The sequence below is a fragment of the Rhinoraja longicauda genome, chromosome 3, assembly GCF_053455715.1.
Source record: "Rhinoraja longicauda isolate Sanriku21f chromosome 3, sRhiLon1.1, whole genome shotgun sequence".
NCBI classification, from domain to species: Eukaryota; Metazoa; Chordata; class Chondrichthyes; order Rajiformes; family Arhynchobatidae; genus Rhinoraja; species Rhinoraja longicauda.
In genome coordinates, this window is record NC_135955.1 from 48,213,386 (window position 1) to 48,226,406 (window position 13,021).

A 13,021-nucleotide genomic window follows, 5' to 3' on the forward strand; every position below is an offset into this window, starting at 1 on the left:
ATATGGCATTCTTGTCTTCATAGGCCATGGCACTCTGTACAGCAGTTGGGAGTAATAGGGAGATCTAACACCAGAGGGCATAGGTTTCTGGTAGGAATGGAAAATAATCATGGGGATCTGAGGGGGTTGTTTTTCACACAGAAAATAGAGGTGCCAAAAATAGAGATAGAGGCAGGTATAATTACAATGTTTAAAGGAACATTTGGACAGATATGTGAATAGGAAAGGTTCAGAGGGATTGGACCAAGCAGAGGCAAATGGATATACCTTAAATAGGCATTTTGATCAGTGTGGATGAGTTGGGCCAAAGGGCCTGTTTCCATGTTGTATAACTACCTCAATCTGTGAACCCATCTGTGATTTTAAAAGTATTTAAAATGTAGAAACCACATGTTTTCAATCCTATTTTTAACAGTTTTGTTATTCTGTTAGAAATCGGATCTCAGGGATATGTAGTGGTGTCTGCACCATAAAATCATAATGCAGGAAGGAAATTCATCATTTTGAAAACAGGATACACCTTGAATTACAAATAAATATTGCCCAGCCAACATATTGGTTAGTGTATCATCAGAGGAGATGCATCCGATTAAATTTTCACATACCTCCAAGTGTGTAGAATTGACTACCTTGACATTCATCTGACCAAATTCATTGGTCCTAATATTTTGGATCAATCTCTTACAAATAATTCCATTGTGGATTACGCACAGTGTTTCAAACAGAAAAAAATCCTAATTGGTTAAGATATGTATATTCCAGGCTAGTTGTAATTAATTTAATAATTGTAAATTAATAGTTTGCTTCTCTGTGAATAAATTATTTTTCAATCTTTGGTTATTTTATTGACTGAACACAATGATGCTGTATGAGAAAATTCTCTTGAACAAATGATGTAAAACATAAAAAAGTGACTTTGGTTTAAATCTGTGCTGTGAGTGGTCAATCCTGGATTAAACAAATAAATACAGACATTGATCCAAAAATAAACTGTGAAATATCCTAATGCCGTGAATAAAAGTAATATTTAACTGATGAAACTATGCTTTTGGCTCACTGAAAACAGTACATTCATTTTGTTTAATGCATAGTGAATTAAGAAATAAAGGAGACTGTATAAAGCATGGGAATAGAAACAGCAGCAATTTCTCCCAATAAAAGCAAGATCATTGGATGGAAGATGGATACAGATTCTGTATTTACATGAAATCAATTACATTCACTCAGTGCACTGTGGTCACCAAGCTTGACTGGCAGGAGGATTATCCATATCATCAACACTCTATTGTGATAGATGTTATCACTATAAGCAACCAAATAAACATATTACTTGTACAGTTGGACTTTCAGGACCAGTATATGTTCCAAATATTTATTTGGCAATTCCACTGCCGAAAAAATACTGAACGTATTGACCTATTTAGCAAATATTTAATGCTTTGTTTACCCACAGGTATTTTGCTGCTTAATATTTCATGTATATTGTGGTTGGCAAACACACACAAATACCAATTCTTTTTGCATTATTTTTATCAAAAATATTAGAACCTGTGAATTTTATCAGAGGAATATCACGGTGGTGAATTCTACACGCTTGGAGGTATGTACCTCCTCCGATGATACACATGAGGGACATACAGCATGGAACCAAGGCGAGGCAGGCAACCATTGTTCTGCGCCACCTAATTAGTATTTAATTTGATTGGATAGCATGCAACACAATAGCTTTTCACTGTGCCTCAGTAGTGTAAAGGTAACATTACTTTAGTTACATTCACCTCATGCTCTAAAGGATTGTGTGGTCAGACCTCAATGTGAAAATAATAGGAAATATACTTTTTTCATGAATGATAGTTATTCAGTGACAGTAATCATTGAGGTAGGTTACTGTGCCTTCTAGGGTACTGGTACAATAAATGTCCTTTTAAAACAGACGAGAAGCTCAGACTGCAGAAGCAAGAGATTGAAGTTGTTCTTAAATCTCCAGCCTGCTTGTTTGCACAGGTCTTTAGTCAACAAGGTACACTGTTTGGACTGGACACTTTGTGTGGATTCATCCTCTAGAAGGATGCCCTCACTATGGCTGAGATCACAGGGTTATCAGGAGCTGTCCGGGCTCGTATTGGTGTGTCATTGTTCTCTCTTTCAAGGGTGCATAAAGGCATTGACCTCACCTGAAAGTGATACGTCGTTGCACTTAGGCTACCTGGTTTTGGTTTGTAGGAACTGAAATTAAGTCTTGCTGCAGTTGTCGAGTGTCCGTCTGTGACTCCTGCTTCATCCGGAATTGTCTCTCCAGGCTCAGTATAGCCTTCAGGAGGTCGTACCTGGACTACTTGTATGACTCTGGATCGCTAGTCCGGACTGACACATATCTAGTCTTCATTGGATTGCAAATCTGCTAGTTCATCTATGGTTTCTGCTTGGGAAAGACTCAGGATATTTTTGCAGGCACATACTTGTCCAAGCGTTTCTTTACAAAGTTGGTGACGGTTGTGGCATATTCATTCAAGTCTGCTGATGAATCTGTGTACATAGCCCAGTCTAATGACACAAAACACCCATAACCGCTCCACTGCTTTTCCTGCCAAGTCCTCTTCGCTAGTGGAACATTCTTCGGTCCCTGTCTATACGAGGAAAGAAGCACAGCCAGGTATTCAGATTTTCCAAAGTGTGGACGAGGGATGGAGTGGTAAATGCTCTGATGGCAGTTGTAGTTGAATGTGCTACGTCCTCTGGTATTGAAAGTGATATAATGATGGTAATTCGGCAGTGCTTTAAGCTAACCTCGTTTAAGTTCCCAATGATGACGAGGAAGGCGTCGGGTTATGCCATTTCGTGATTTGGAGCGATTGCACAACCACCAGAAGAATGCTGGAGAGGGAGAGGTTCGTATGCCCTAGCACTTCAGTCCTACCTGGTGGTCTCTCTGGGACTATCTTCTGGCACAATGAAGACCTTCCTGATACTTCCAGTTGCTGTGCTTGTGTTCCAGGGAGTTGGATTCGCCCAAATCTATCAGTTCTGTTGGGTGATAGTAAGATCATTAATGCATTTAACAAGCTTAAAAGCCGGTATCCTACTGCTGTATGTCTGGTTGCAGATTTCAGCCTTAGAAGGTCAAAACATTATTATATACCTGTAGTTGTTCTGCAAACTACCTAAAAACACTGTCTCTCTCCGGTGCCATCTTCACGAGCAACATCACTACGACATTGACAATTCTGCATTAGAACATATCTAGCCATAAACTGATGTGCTTCAAGTGAAAACTGAAGCATGTTGGTGTAATATTTGCTTACATAAATGAAAGTGGTTTATTGTGAGAAATGTAGCTATTATTACTAAAGGAAAACCCAAGAACTGTTTTGTATTTTTGTTTCTATTACAGCTGGCTGAAATGGAAATGTGTAAAATAGAGCTCAGCGACAAAGTCATGTGGTTGGAAGAGCAGTTGGAGAGCATTAGAAACAAATTAAAGTCCACAGGATTATATGAAGAAACACTAAGTGCCAAGGACAAGGTGTGGTGAGCATTCCTCTTGTATGAATATAATTTACCTTTGTTTGCTTTTTGTAAAAAAGATCCAATCGACACTTTAAATAATCGACTTCTGAATAAATTGGCCAAATATGGGTCAACCGAGGTCAAATTATCCTTTGTATAAAGGGGGCTTTCTCTGGTTGGCTGCCAATGACTAGCAAAGTTCCGCAGGGGTCGGTGCTGGGGCCGTGACTCTTCACGTTGTATATGAATGATTTGGATGAGGAGATTGAAGGCTTTGTGGCCAAGTTTACGGATGATCCGAAAATAGGTGGAAGGTCAGGTAGTGCAGAGAAAACAGGGACTCTGCAGAAGGACCTGGACAGGTTGGGAGAGTGGGCAGAGAAGTGGCCAATGGAATATAGTGTAGCAAAGTGTGGAGTCATGCATTTTGGTGGTAGGAATAAAGGCGTAGGCTATTTTCTAAATAGGGAGGGATTCCAGAAATCGGAGGTGCAAAGGGACTTGGGAGTGCTGGTACAGGATTCCAAAAAAGTTAATCTACAAGTCAAATAGGTAGTAAAGAAGGCAAACACATTTATTTCAAGAGGGCTAGAATACAAAACCAGGAATGTAATGCTGAGGCTCTAAGGCATTGGTCAGGCTGCATCTGGAGTATTGTGAGCAATTTTGGGCACCATATCTGAGGAAGGACGTGCTGGCCCTGGAGAGGGTCTAGAGGAGGTTTACAAGAATGATCCTGGGAATGTGTAGATTAATCTATGATGAGCATTTGACAGCACTGGGCTTGAACTCGCTGGAGTGTGGAAGAATGGGGGGACCTCTTTGAAATGTACCAAATAGTGAAAGGGTTGGATAGAGTGGATGTGGAGAGGATGTGTCCACTAGTTGGAGAGTCTAGGATGAGAGGTCATAGCCTCAGAATTTCATTTAGGAAGGTGATGAGAAGGAATTTCTTTATTCAGAGGGTGGTGAATCTGTGGAATTCTTTGCCACAGAAGGCTGTGGAGGCCAAGTCAATGGATATTTTTAAAGCAGAGTTAGATAGATTCTTGATTAGTACGGGTGTCAGAGGTTATGGGGAGAAGGCAGGAGAATGGGGTTAGGAGGGAGAGATAGATCAGCCATGATTGAATGATGGAGTAGACTTGATGGGCCGAATGGCCTAATTCTTCTATTACTTATGACTTATGACCTTCGTAATGGAAAAGAGGTGTTGATCGACCTGCCCATTTAGTCATTTTGTTCTGTAAATTCAGAAAACTAAGAATAAAGCATTTCATGTCTACACAGACACCATCAAGGTACTCATCAGTGCTTTAGTTTGGTTTAATTTATTTTTGTCATGTCTACCAAGGTACAGTGAAAAACATTTTGTTGCATTGCTAACCAGTCAAAGAAAAGACTAAACGATCAAACTGTCCATATTGTTCAGATACAGGGGATTAGACGTATTACATTTAGTGAGCGATAAGGTCCATTTAAAGATAGTTCAGAGGTCTGATAGGAGGTAGGCACATAAAGCTGGAGTAGCTCAGTGGGTCAGCCAGTATCTCTGGAGAAAAGGAACAGGTGACGTTTCGGGTCAAGATCCTTCTTTAGACAGAGTCAGGAGAAAGGGAAATGAGAGATATAGATGGTGATATGGAGAGATATAGAACAAATTAATGAAAGATAAGCAAAAAAGTAACAATGATAAAGAAAACAGGCCATTGTTAGCTATGGGCTCGGTGAAAACAAGTTACAGACAATGAAACTCCTCAGGACGACAGTGAACCTTGTACGGGTTGGTGGGGGGGGGGGGGGAGGGAGAGATGGGGTGAGAGGGAACGCAAGGGTTACTCAAAGTTAGAGAAATCAATATTCATACCGAGAAATCAATATTCATAAGCTGCCCAAACAAAAGGTGCTGTTCTTCCAATTTGTATTTGGCACTTTCACTTTTCTGTTCAAAATATTAACTATATGCAAAACCTTTTTTTCTGCAACAAATTTTGAAAGGAGTTGGCAAAGAAAGGATTTTGAGATTAAAATGAAAAATATTGAGTGCAAACTTATTTTGTGTGCTTGTTTATGAATTCATTAGAGGACTTGCAGCAGGATGTCCTCTCGTATTATAGAGTTTATTGAACTGTTTAAAGTAAATAATATAGGGGGATGGAAACTTTGCATTTCCAAATCCTTGCTTGAAGAAATTGTTGATGATTATCGAAGTCTGGAACTTAGGTTCTTCTGTTTTTTGCTGTGTTTTTCTTTTCACTGTCTTGTAGAATTTATGTTTTTCTGTGGACGATAGACACAAAATTCTGGAGTAACTTAGCAAGACAGGCAGCATCTCTGGAGAAAAGGAAAGGTGACACTTCAGGTTGAGCCCCTTCTTTAGACTCTCAGTCACCTTATCCTTTTGTCCAGAGATGCTGCCTGACCTGCTTCGAGAGAGTGGATGTGAAGAGGATATTTCCACTAGTGGGAGAGTTTAGGACTAGAGGTCAGAATTAAAGGACTTTCTTTTAGGAAGGAGATGAGGAGAAATTTCTTGAGTCAAGAGGGATTCTGTGGAATACTTTGCAATAGAAGGCTGTAGAGGCCAAGTCAGTGAATATTTTTGAGGCAGAGATAGATAGATTCTTGATTAGTACAGAAGTCAGAGGTTATAAGGAGAAGGCAGGAGAATGGGGTTAAGAGGGAAAGATAGAGCAGTCATGATTGAATGGCGGAGTAGACTTGATGGGCCGAATGGCCTAATTCTACTCCTATTCCGTATGACCTTATGAGTTACTTGCATTTTGTGTGGATCTTTGATGTAAACCAGCATCTGCAGTTCCTTCCTACACGTTATGTTTTTTTGTGCTGTCTGAATCTATGTGCCAGTGATGTTACTGTGCAAGAAAGATTTTTATTGTACCTGCACCTCACCATACTTGTGCATATGGCAATAAATTTGACTTAAGGATAGATTGAAGGAAGAATTTACACACCTCCATAACATTTTTAATGAAAATGATTCTTGGAATATTGTAACTTTAACTATTCTGATCTCATATGGGTGACCAATGAGAGCACTTACCTTCATTTTCACAACATTTCTCAATTTGTTTCTGATCTGCGGCATTTTAATCTGAGAGGTTTGCTGCAACTCACAACATATGATATTGTCAGCATCATGGAGGCATTAGGATTGAATTATGAATTACTGAGCCAGATCTCCCAGTGTGCTTTTGCAATGATTGTATTTTGTTATCTAAACTAGCAAAGAATTTTCCTTCCCCAGTCACACTGAGAAATGTTCCAGATGAACTTTGTCACTTTTATCTACTTGATTTTCCAGTGAAAACTGAATGAAAGAAAAACACCAGTGATGATCAATGGTATGTTTGTATCTAAACATACATGTTTATTGGGTACGCTCTTGAACACTGGCTTCTGAAAATGACAGTATGAACATGTTCAAAGAATGATTTTGTGGAAATATAGCTGCTTAAAAATTCAAACTGTAGACAAGAGTGAATACAATAGAATGACTTATGGAGGCAGAGCATAATGCACCATCACAGCTATTTTTTTAGGCAACAGTGTACAAAAATGATTGTTATTATTAATTTTCATCCCAAAAGATAAATTTACAGATTTCTCTTAGAACTTGAATCCAGCTTCATTGAGAAATTATTCTTAAACACGAGCATGTTACAAATTACAAGCATCAACATTTAAGTTGGTCCTTACTCTTAAATGTTAAAATCTTGGTTTTGGCAGACATGGTAGCAATTGAAGAAAAATTAAACTTACATTCATATAAATACCAATCATGACTACTTGATGTCCACAAACGGCAATGTAAGTTTGTTAACCGGATGTAGAAATATATAGGAAATCCAGGAGTCCTTCTTCAGATAACATTCTCAGCATGCAAATCATTTTCACCCACCAGTTTCGTATACTTCTCAGCTATCACAGTTTCTTATTTAATCTGCCCAATAATCTCCCAGGATTCAATTTCTTTTAATAGCACTTACCCTGGCATCTTTTCATAATCAAGATTCACAATATTGACCAAATGACTTCTTGAATAGAATTTACCCATATTAGTGTGGCTGAATCATCTTTTCCAGAAGCCAAATAATAGTAATTTCTCATTTGAACTGTCATAGAACATTAGAAGCTAACTTGCTGTTTGGGGTTGTCATGGAAAATTTACCTTCTGGATGGAAATGTGGCAAAATGACCCATTGATCTAAATAGGCAAGCATTAATATGTAATACTAATTTGCGAATTATAGTACTGGGTGGTTGATGAGAAATTGAAGACTATCTAGATGAAGTGATATCCAATGCGATCCATGTGGTCCTGGAAGGGGAGTCCCAGTAGGGCATCAAGGTGAAGCCTGAGGAAGGAGCAGCACAAGATTTATTTGAATTCCTGCTCCTTGGGTTTATAAGGGTGCCGATAATTTATGTACTAAAACTCTGGTTTGTTTGTTTGTTCCTGAACTACATCCAAAACGGTACACTATAGTGTGACAATTTTAGGCCCGCCGTACTCACCATTGTCATGTGGTGCTATGGATGAAGTTTCATTCAAATAGGTGTTATATTTTTTAAGTTAATCGCATTTTAAAGTTTTTAAAAACGTAATGCGCAGTTTGGGCCCCGTTGATCTGGCACTTATGTAAAATGCCTGACGCATAGAAACATAGAAACATAAAAAATAGGTGCAGGAGTAGGCCATTTGGCCCTTCGAGCCTGCACCGCCATTCAATATGATCATGGCTGATCATTCAGCTCAGTAGCCTGTACCTGCCTTCTCTCCATACCCCCTGATCCCTTTAGCAAAAAGGGCCACATCTAACTCCCTCTTAAATATAGCCAATGAACTGGCCTCAACTACCTTCTGTGGCAGAGAATTCCACAGACTCACCACTCTCTGTGTGAAGAAATGTTTTCTCATCTCGGTCCTAAAAGACTTCCCCCTTATCCTTAAGCTGTGACCCCTGGTTCTGGACTCCCCCAACATCGGGAACAATCTTCCCGCATCTAGCCTCTCCAACCCCTTAAGAATTTTATATGTTTCTATAAGATCCCCCCTCAGTCTTCTAAATTCCAGCGAGTACAAGCCCAGTCTATCTAGTCTTTCCTCATATGTAAGTCCCGCCATCCCAGGGATCAATCTGGTGAACCTTCTCTGTACTCCCTCTAAGGCAAGAACGTCTTTCCTCAAGTTAGGAGACCAAAACTGCACACAATACTCCAGGTGCGGTCTCACCAAGGCCCTGTACAACTGCAGCAGAACCTCCCTGCTCCTAAACTCAAATCCTCTTGCTATGAATGCCAACATACCATTCGCTTTCTTCACTGCCTGCTGCACCTGCATGCTTGCTTTCAATGACTGGTGCACCATGACGCGCAGAACAAACGCGTCCGCGCCTGTGCAGTTGGGGCCCGTTGATCTCGGGAACGAGCAGGGCTCGGCCGCCTGTCTCTTGGGGGCGGGTTTGCCGGCTCCGTAGCGGCAGGAGAGCCAGGCCTGGTGCCAGGGGAAGCAGCCAGAGCCTGGGCCTGGACGTAACTGGGTAACCGTGAGCCCGAAGTGGGCCAAGAGGAAAGGCAGCAGCAGCGGCCGTGGGGCTGGGCGTTAGGGGAAGGGGAGGGGGGGGGAGGGAAGGAGCGGGTGTGGGAGGGAAGGGAGGGAGGGAAGGAAAGAGTGGGAGGGAGGGGGGAAGGGAGGGGGGAAGGAGGGTGGAGTGGGAAGGAGGGGGGGAGAAAGGGGGAGGGAGGGGGGTAGGAAGGAGGGGGGAGGGAGGGAGGGGAAGGGGGATCGAGGGAGTGGGGGGCGGGGGGAGTTGGGGGGGAGAGGGTGCTGCACGAATGCAGGAGAGGTTTGGGCCCAACGGGTCCACTTGGTCTAGTAAATTTATAAAGATCATCTTACTCTTCTGGCACTCGCTTGTGCTCCCAGTGTCTTTTGCCTGGCATGGATGCCATCTGGCTGTGGCCTTGGATTAATATCCCATCATTGGTAGATCCGCACATTTAAAGAGGCCAACTGAAAATTGCTGCTGACTATATTAGATTGATCTGAATGAAGAAGGGTCAAGGTTCTTAAGATTCTAGCATCTGCAGTCTTGTGTCTCTAGTTCTATAATTTTCCTGTACTTACTTTTGTCCTTCATAGTTATAACAAGCACTGGGGTCTCTCGAATCACAGGCATTAAAGCAATCTGGGTATTAAAGAATAGTGCTTGCAGTAGGACATGTGGAGCCTGGTGGGTGGCGGGGTGTCCGGGGGAGCCGCGAGCATGGCGGGATTGTCCCGGGGAACCGCGCGGGCCCGATCCACCTGCTGAACAACCGTGGCGCCGACGAGCGGAGTGACACCCGGAACTCGCCCCGGTAGGCCCAACTCGCCCCACAGTCCTCCCAGGGGACTGCGGAGAAGCCAGGCAGCGAGGCCTCCCTGGGTCAAAGACAGCGGCAGCGATAGGAGCCTCAGCGGTGGCAGCGGCAGACTCGGCGGCACCTTATGTCTCGATGGCAACAGGAGCTTCGGCGGTGATGGGATCTCAGCGGCAAGGGGAGCCTCTGTGGCGGCAGGGAACCTCGGTGGCAGCGGGAACCTCGGTGGAGGTGGGGGTGGGGGGTGGGGCGGGGAAGACAATGGGGACCCGGCGTGGGGGGACCGCCGTGATGAACAATGGTGGACCCGTCGTGGGGGGAACGCTTTAAAGAACAGTGGGGGACCCGGTGGGGAGGGTGGGCACTCTAGTTTTAGAATCCTCTGCCCAGAGGATAAGCCTGTGTTCGTTTGTTGTTCGTTACAGTTTAGTCACTGTGCACACGGCAGCCAGCAAACAGTCGCTTGGCCTTTTCTTTTTTTTTTGCACTTTTAATTTAAAGTTTTTGTGTACCTTGTGTGTTGTGACTGTTGACAGACCAATTTCCCTCTGGCGATGAATAAGGTTTTATTGTATCGTACTTAAGGAAGGGGACCATCGAGGCCCATTGAAACCATAGCAGGGGTATGCCTGAAAAGAGGACTTTGTGAGGATAACAGTGCAGTCCATGAACACTGCTCTGAGCAAGCATGCAAGCCAGCAAATATTGTCTGAAGAAAAAGTAGATAATTTGCTCTTCCTCCGTCAGTAAGCTTAAGTGATCTCCTTATGCAGCAGTAAGTGAGATGTGGCATAGATCAACAGCAGCCGCCTGCAATGAACCCGAGGCAATGAAACAGAGTGATCAAAGCAACCAGCTCACATAAGAGTTTATCTTTGAGTTCACAGCAACTCACATATCTCAGTGAGGCCAAGTAGCACAGCTTGAGTGTTGGGCATTTTAAAAGAACAATTTCAGTGAGTAAAAACCTGGTTGTTTAGTGACCTTGAAAATTTCACTATAAACAAATTTTGGGAATAGCCACTACTGTTGATATAGTTTGGGAGAATTTTAATGGAAAATAAGTAAGGCAAGTTAAAATTGTGATAAAAAATTCAAGAGACAAACTTTCTGATATGTGCTGAAATGTGCAGAAATGTGCACTCATTGCTGAACTCGAGGTTAAGCCAACACTGCAGCATCAGATTTTTGGCGTGATTCCAATGAATTTCTAGTCTTAGATTTTTAATCAACATTGGTTAAATGTCAGTTGACCATAGTAGCCTGATTTTTTTTTAATGTTCTTTAATATAGACAGTTTAAGACAATTTTGTCTTTAACACCCCTTTTTATTATTGGGAATTTATAATTAATTTGATCATTTTAGTCTAATATGTATTATTTACAGGAGCAATTTAAAAACTAATGTTACATTTACAGTTATTACTATATTTTCTTCCTCTAACCTTGTGGTTGCTCTGAAATCAATATTTATGGAGTTAGAGTTACTCAGCCAAGAAACAGATCATTCGACCCACCATGTTCACACTGACCAATGGGTGTCGTCCATCCATTGAAATCACATCTTCCAGCATGTGACTTGTAGCATTCAAGGCCTGGGCAATTCATGTGCTCATACAGACACCTCTTCAATGTTGTCAGCGACCCTGCTTCCACCACTGTCTCTGACATGGCATTCCACATACCACTGTTTAGATGAAAAAGTCCCCCTCAGATCTCCTTTTTTTCTCTTGTCTCTTCCCCTGAATCATAGAAACATAGAAAATAGGTGCAGGAGGAGGCCATTCGGCCCTTCGAGCCAGCACCGGCATTCATTGTGATCATGGCTGATCGTCCCCAATCAATAACCCGTGCTTGCCTTCTCCCCATATCCCTTGATTCCACTAGCCCCTAGAGCTCCATCTAACTCTCTCTTAATCCATCCAGTGATTTGGCCTCCACTGCCCTCTGTGGCAGAGAATTCCACAAATTCACAACTCTCTGGGTGATTTTTTTCTCACCTCAGTTTTAAATGGCCTCCCCTTTATTCTGAGACTGTGGCCCCTGGTTCTGGACTCACCCAACATTGGGAATATTTTTCCTGCATCTAGCTTGTCCAGTCCTTTTATAATTTTATATGTAAAATCTATGCTCTCCAGTTTTGTTCACTTTTGATAAGAGGAAAAAACTCGCAGTTTACCCCATCTGTAACCCTCTGAATTTTATATATAATATGTTCATTCATGTCTCCTTTTAACCACCTTCACACTAGGGGAAAAAAATCCTAACCTCGCCTGTCTTTCTTCATTACAAAAATGCTCCATCACAGGCAACATCCTAGGGAATCTCCTCTGTACCCTCTCCAGGGCTATCACACCCTTCCTGTAATGTTATGATCAGAACTGCACACTGTATTCTAGCTAAGGTCAGACCAATGTTTCATAACGTTGGGGCATAACGTCCTAGTTCTTGTATTAAATTCTATTACTTAATAAAGGCCAACATCTTATATGCATTCATTACCATGTTATCCACTTGGGGTGCCAACCCGCACACCAAATTCTCTCAATATTTTAATACTCCCATTGTGTATATCCTTGCTTCATTAGTGTTCCCAAAATGCATCACCTCACATGATCAGGATTGAACTCCATCAGCCATTTCTCAGCCCATTTCACCAACACAGGATGTCACCCTGAGGCATAAGATTGCCCTCCACACTGTCAATAATACCACCAATATTAGTTGCATCCACAGGTTTACTAATCATGCCACCGACATCCAAATTCAAATCATTCATGTATATTACAAACACAGACTCCCAGCACTGATCTCATTGGAACACCATTAGTCATAGATACCTAATCACAATAACAACCCTCGAACATCAATTTTCCAACTTGCCTTCATTCCCATGGGTATTTTGATCAAGCACAGGCATGTGGGACTAGTGTAGCTGGGACATTGTTGGCCCGTGTGGGCCAAAGGGCCTGTTTCCACACTGTATCACTTTATGACTCTAAGGAGACTATGTATTATAAACCTGCATTTCTTTTTTTGTTTTGTAGTATATCAAGAGGTTAGAAGCAGAAAATAAATGTTCCAATGTACAATTGGTACAATTAGTAAGTATATTAATTTCCAATCA

General features: G+C 42.0%; 1 protein-coding gene across 3 annotated transcripts in view; it reads left to right on the forward strand.

The window, feature by feature from the left end:
* Positions 1-13,021, forward strand: part of LOC144592392 (coiled-coil domain-containing protein 192-like) — a 49,429-nt gene that overhangs the window by 16,983 nt on the left and 19,425 nt on the right. For 2 of the 3 annotated variants that reach the window (XM_078396957.1, XM_078396958.1), the window contains exon 4: positions 3,392-3,523. In XM_078396957.1, coding sequence (XP_078253083.1) covers positions 3,392-3,523 — 132 coding nt within the window. Of the gene's footprint in view, positions 1-3,391; positions 3,524-12,941; positions 12,999-13,021 lie in introns of all 3 variants that reach the window. The other variant, XM_078396956.1, reaches the window with a different exon arrangement.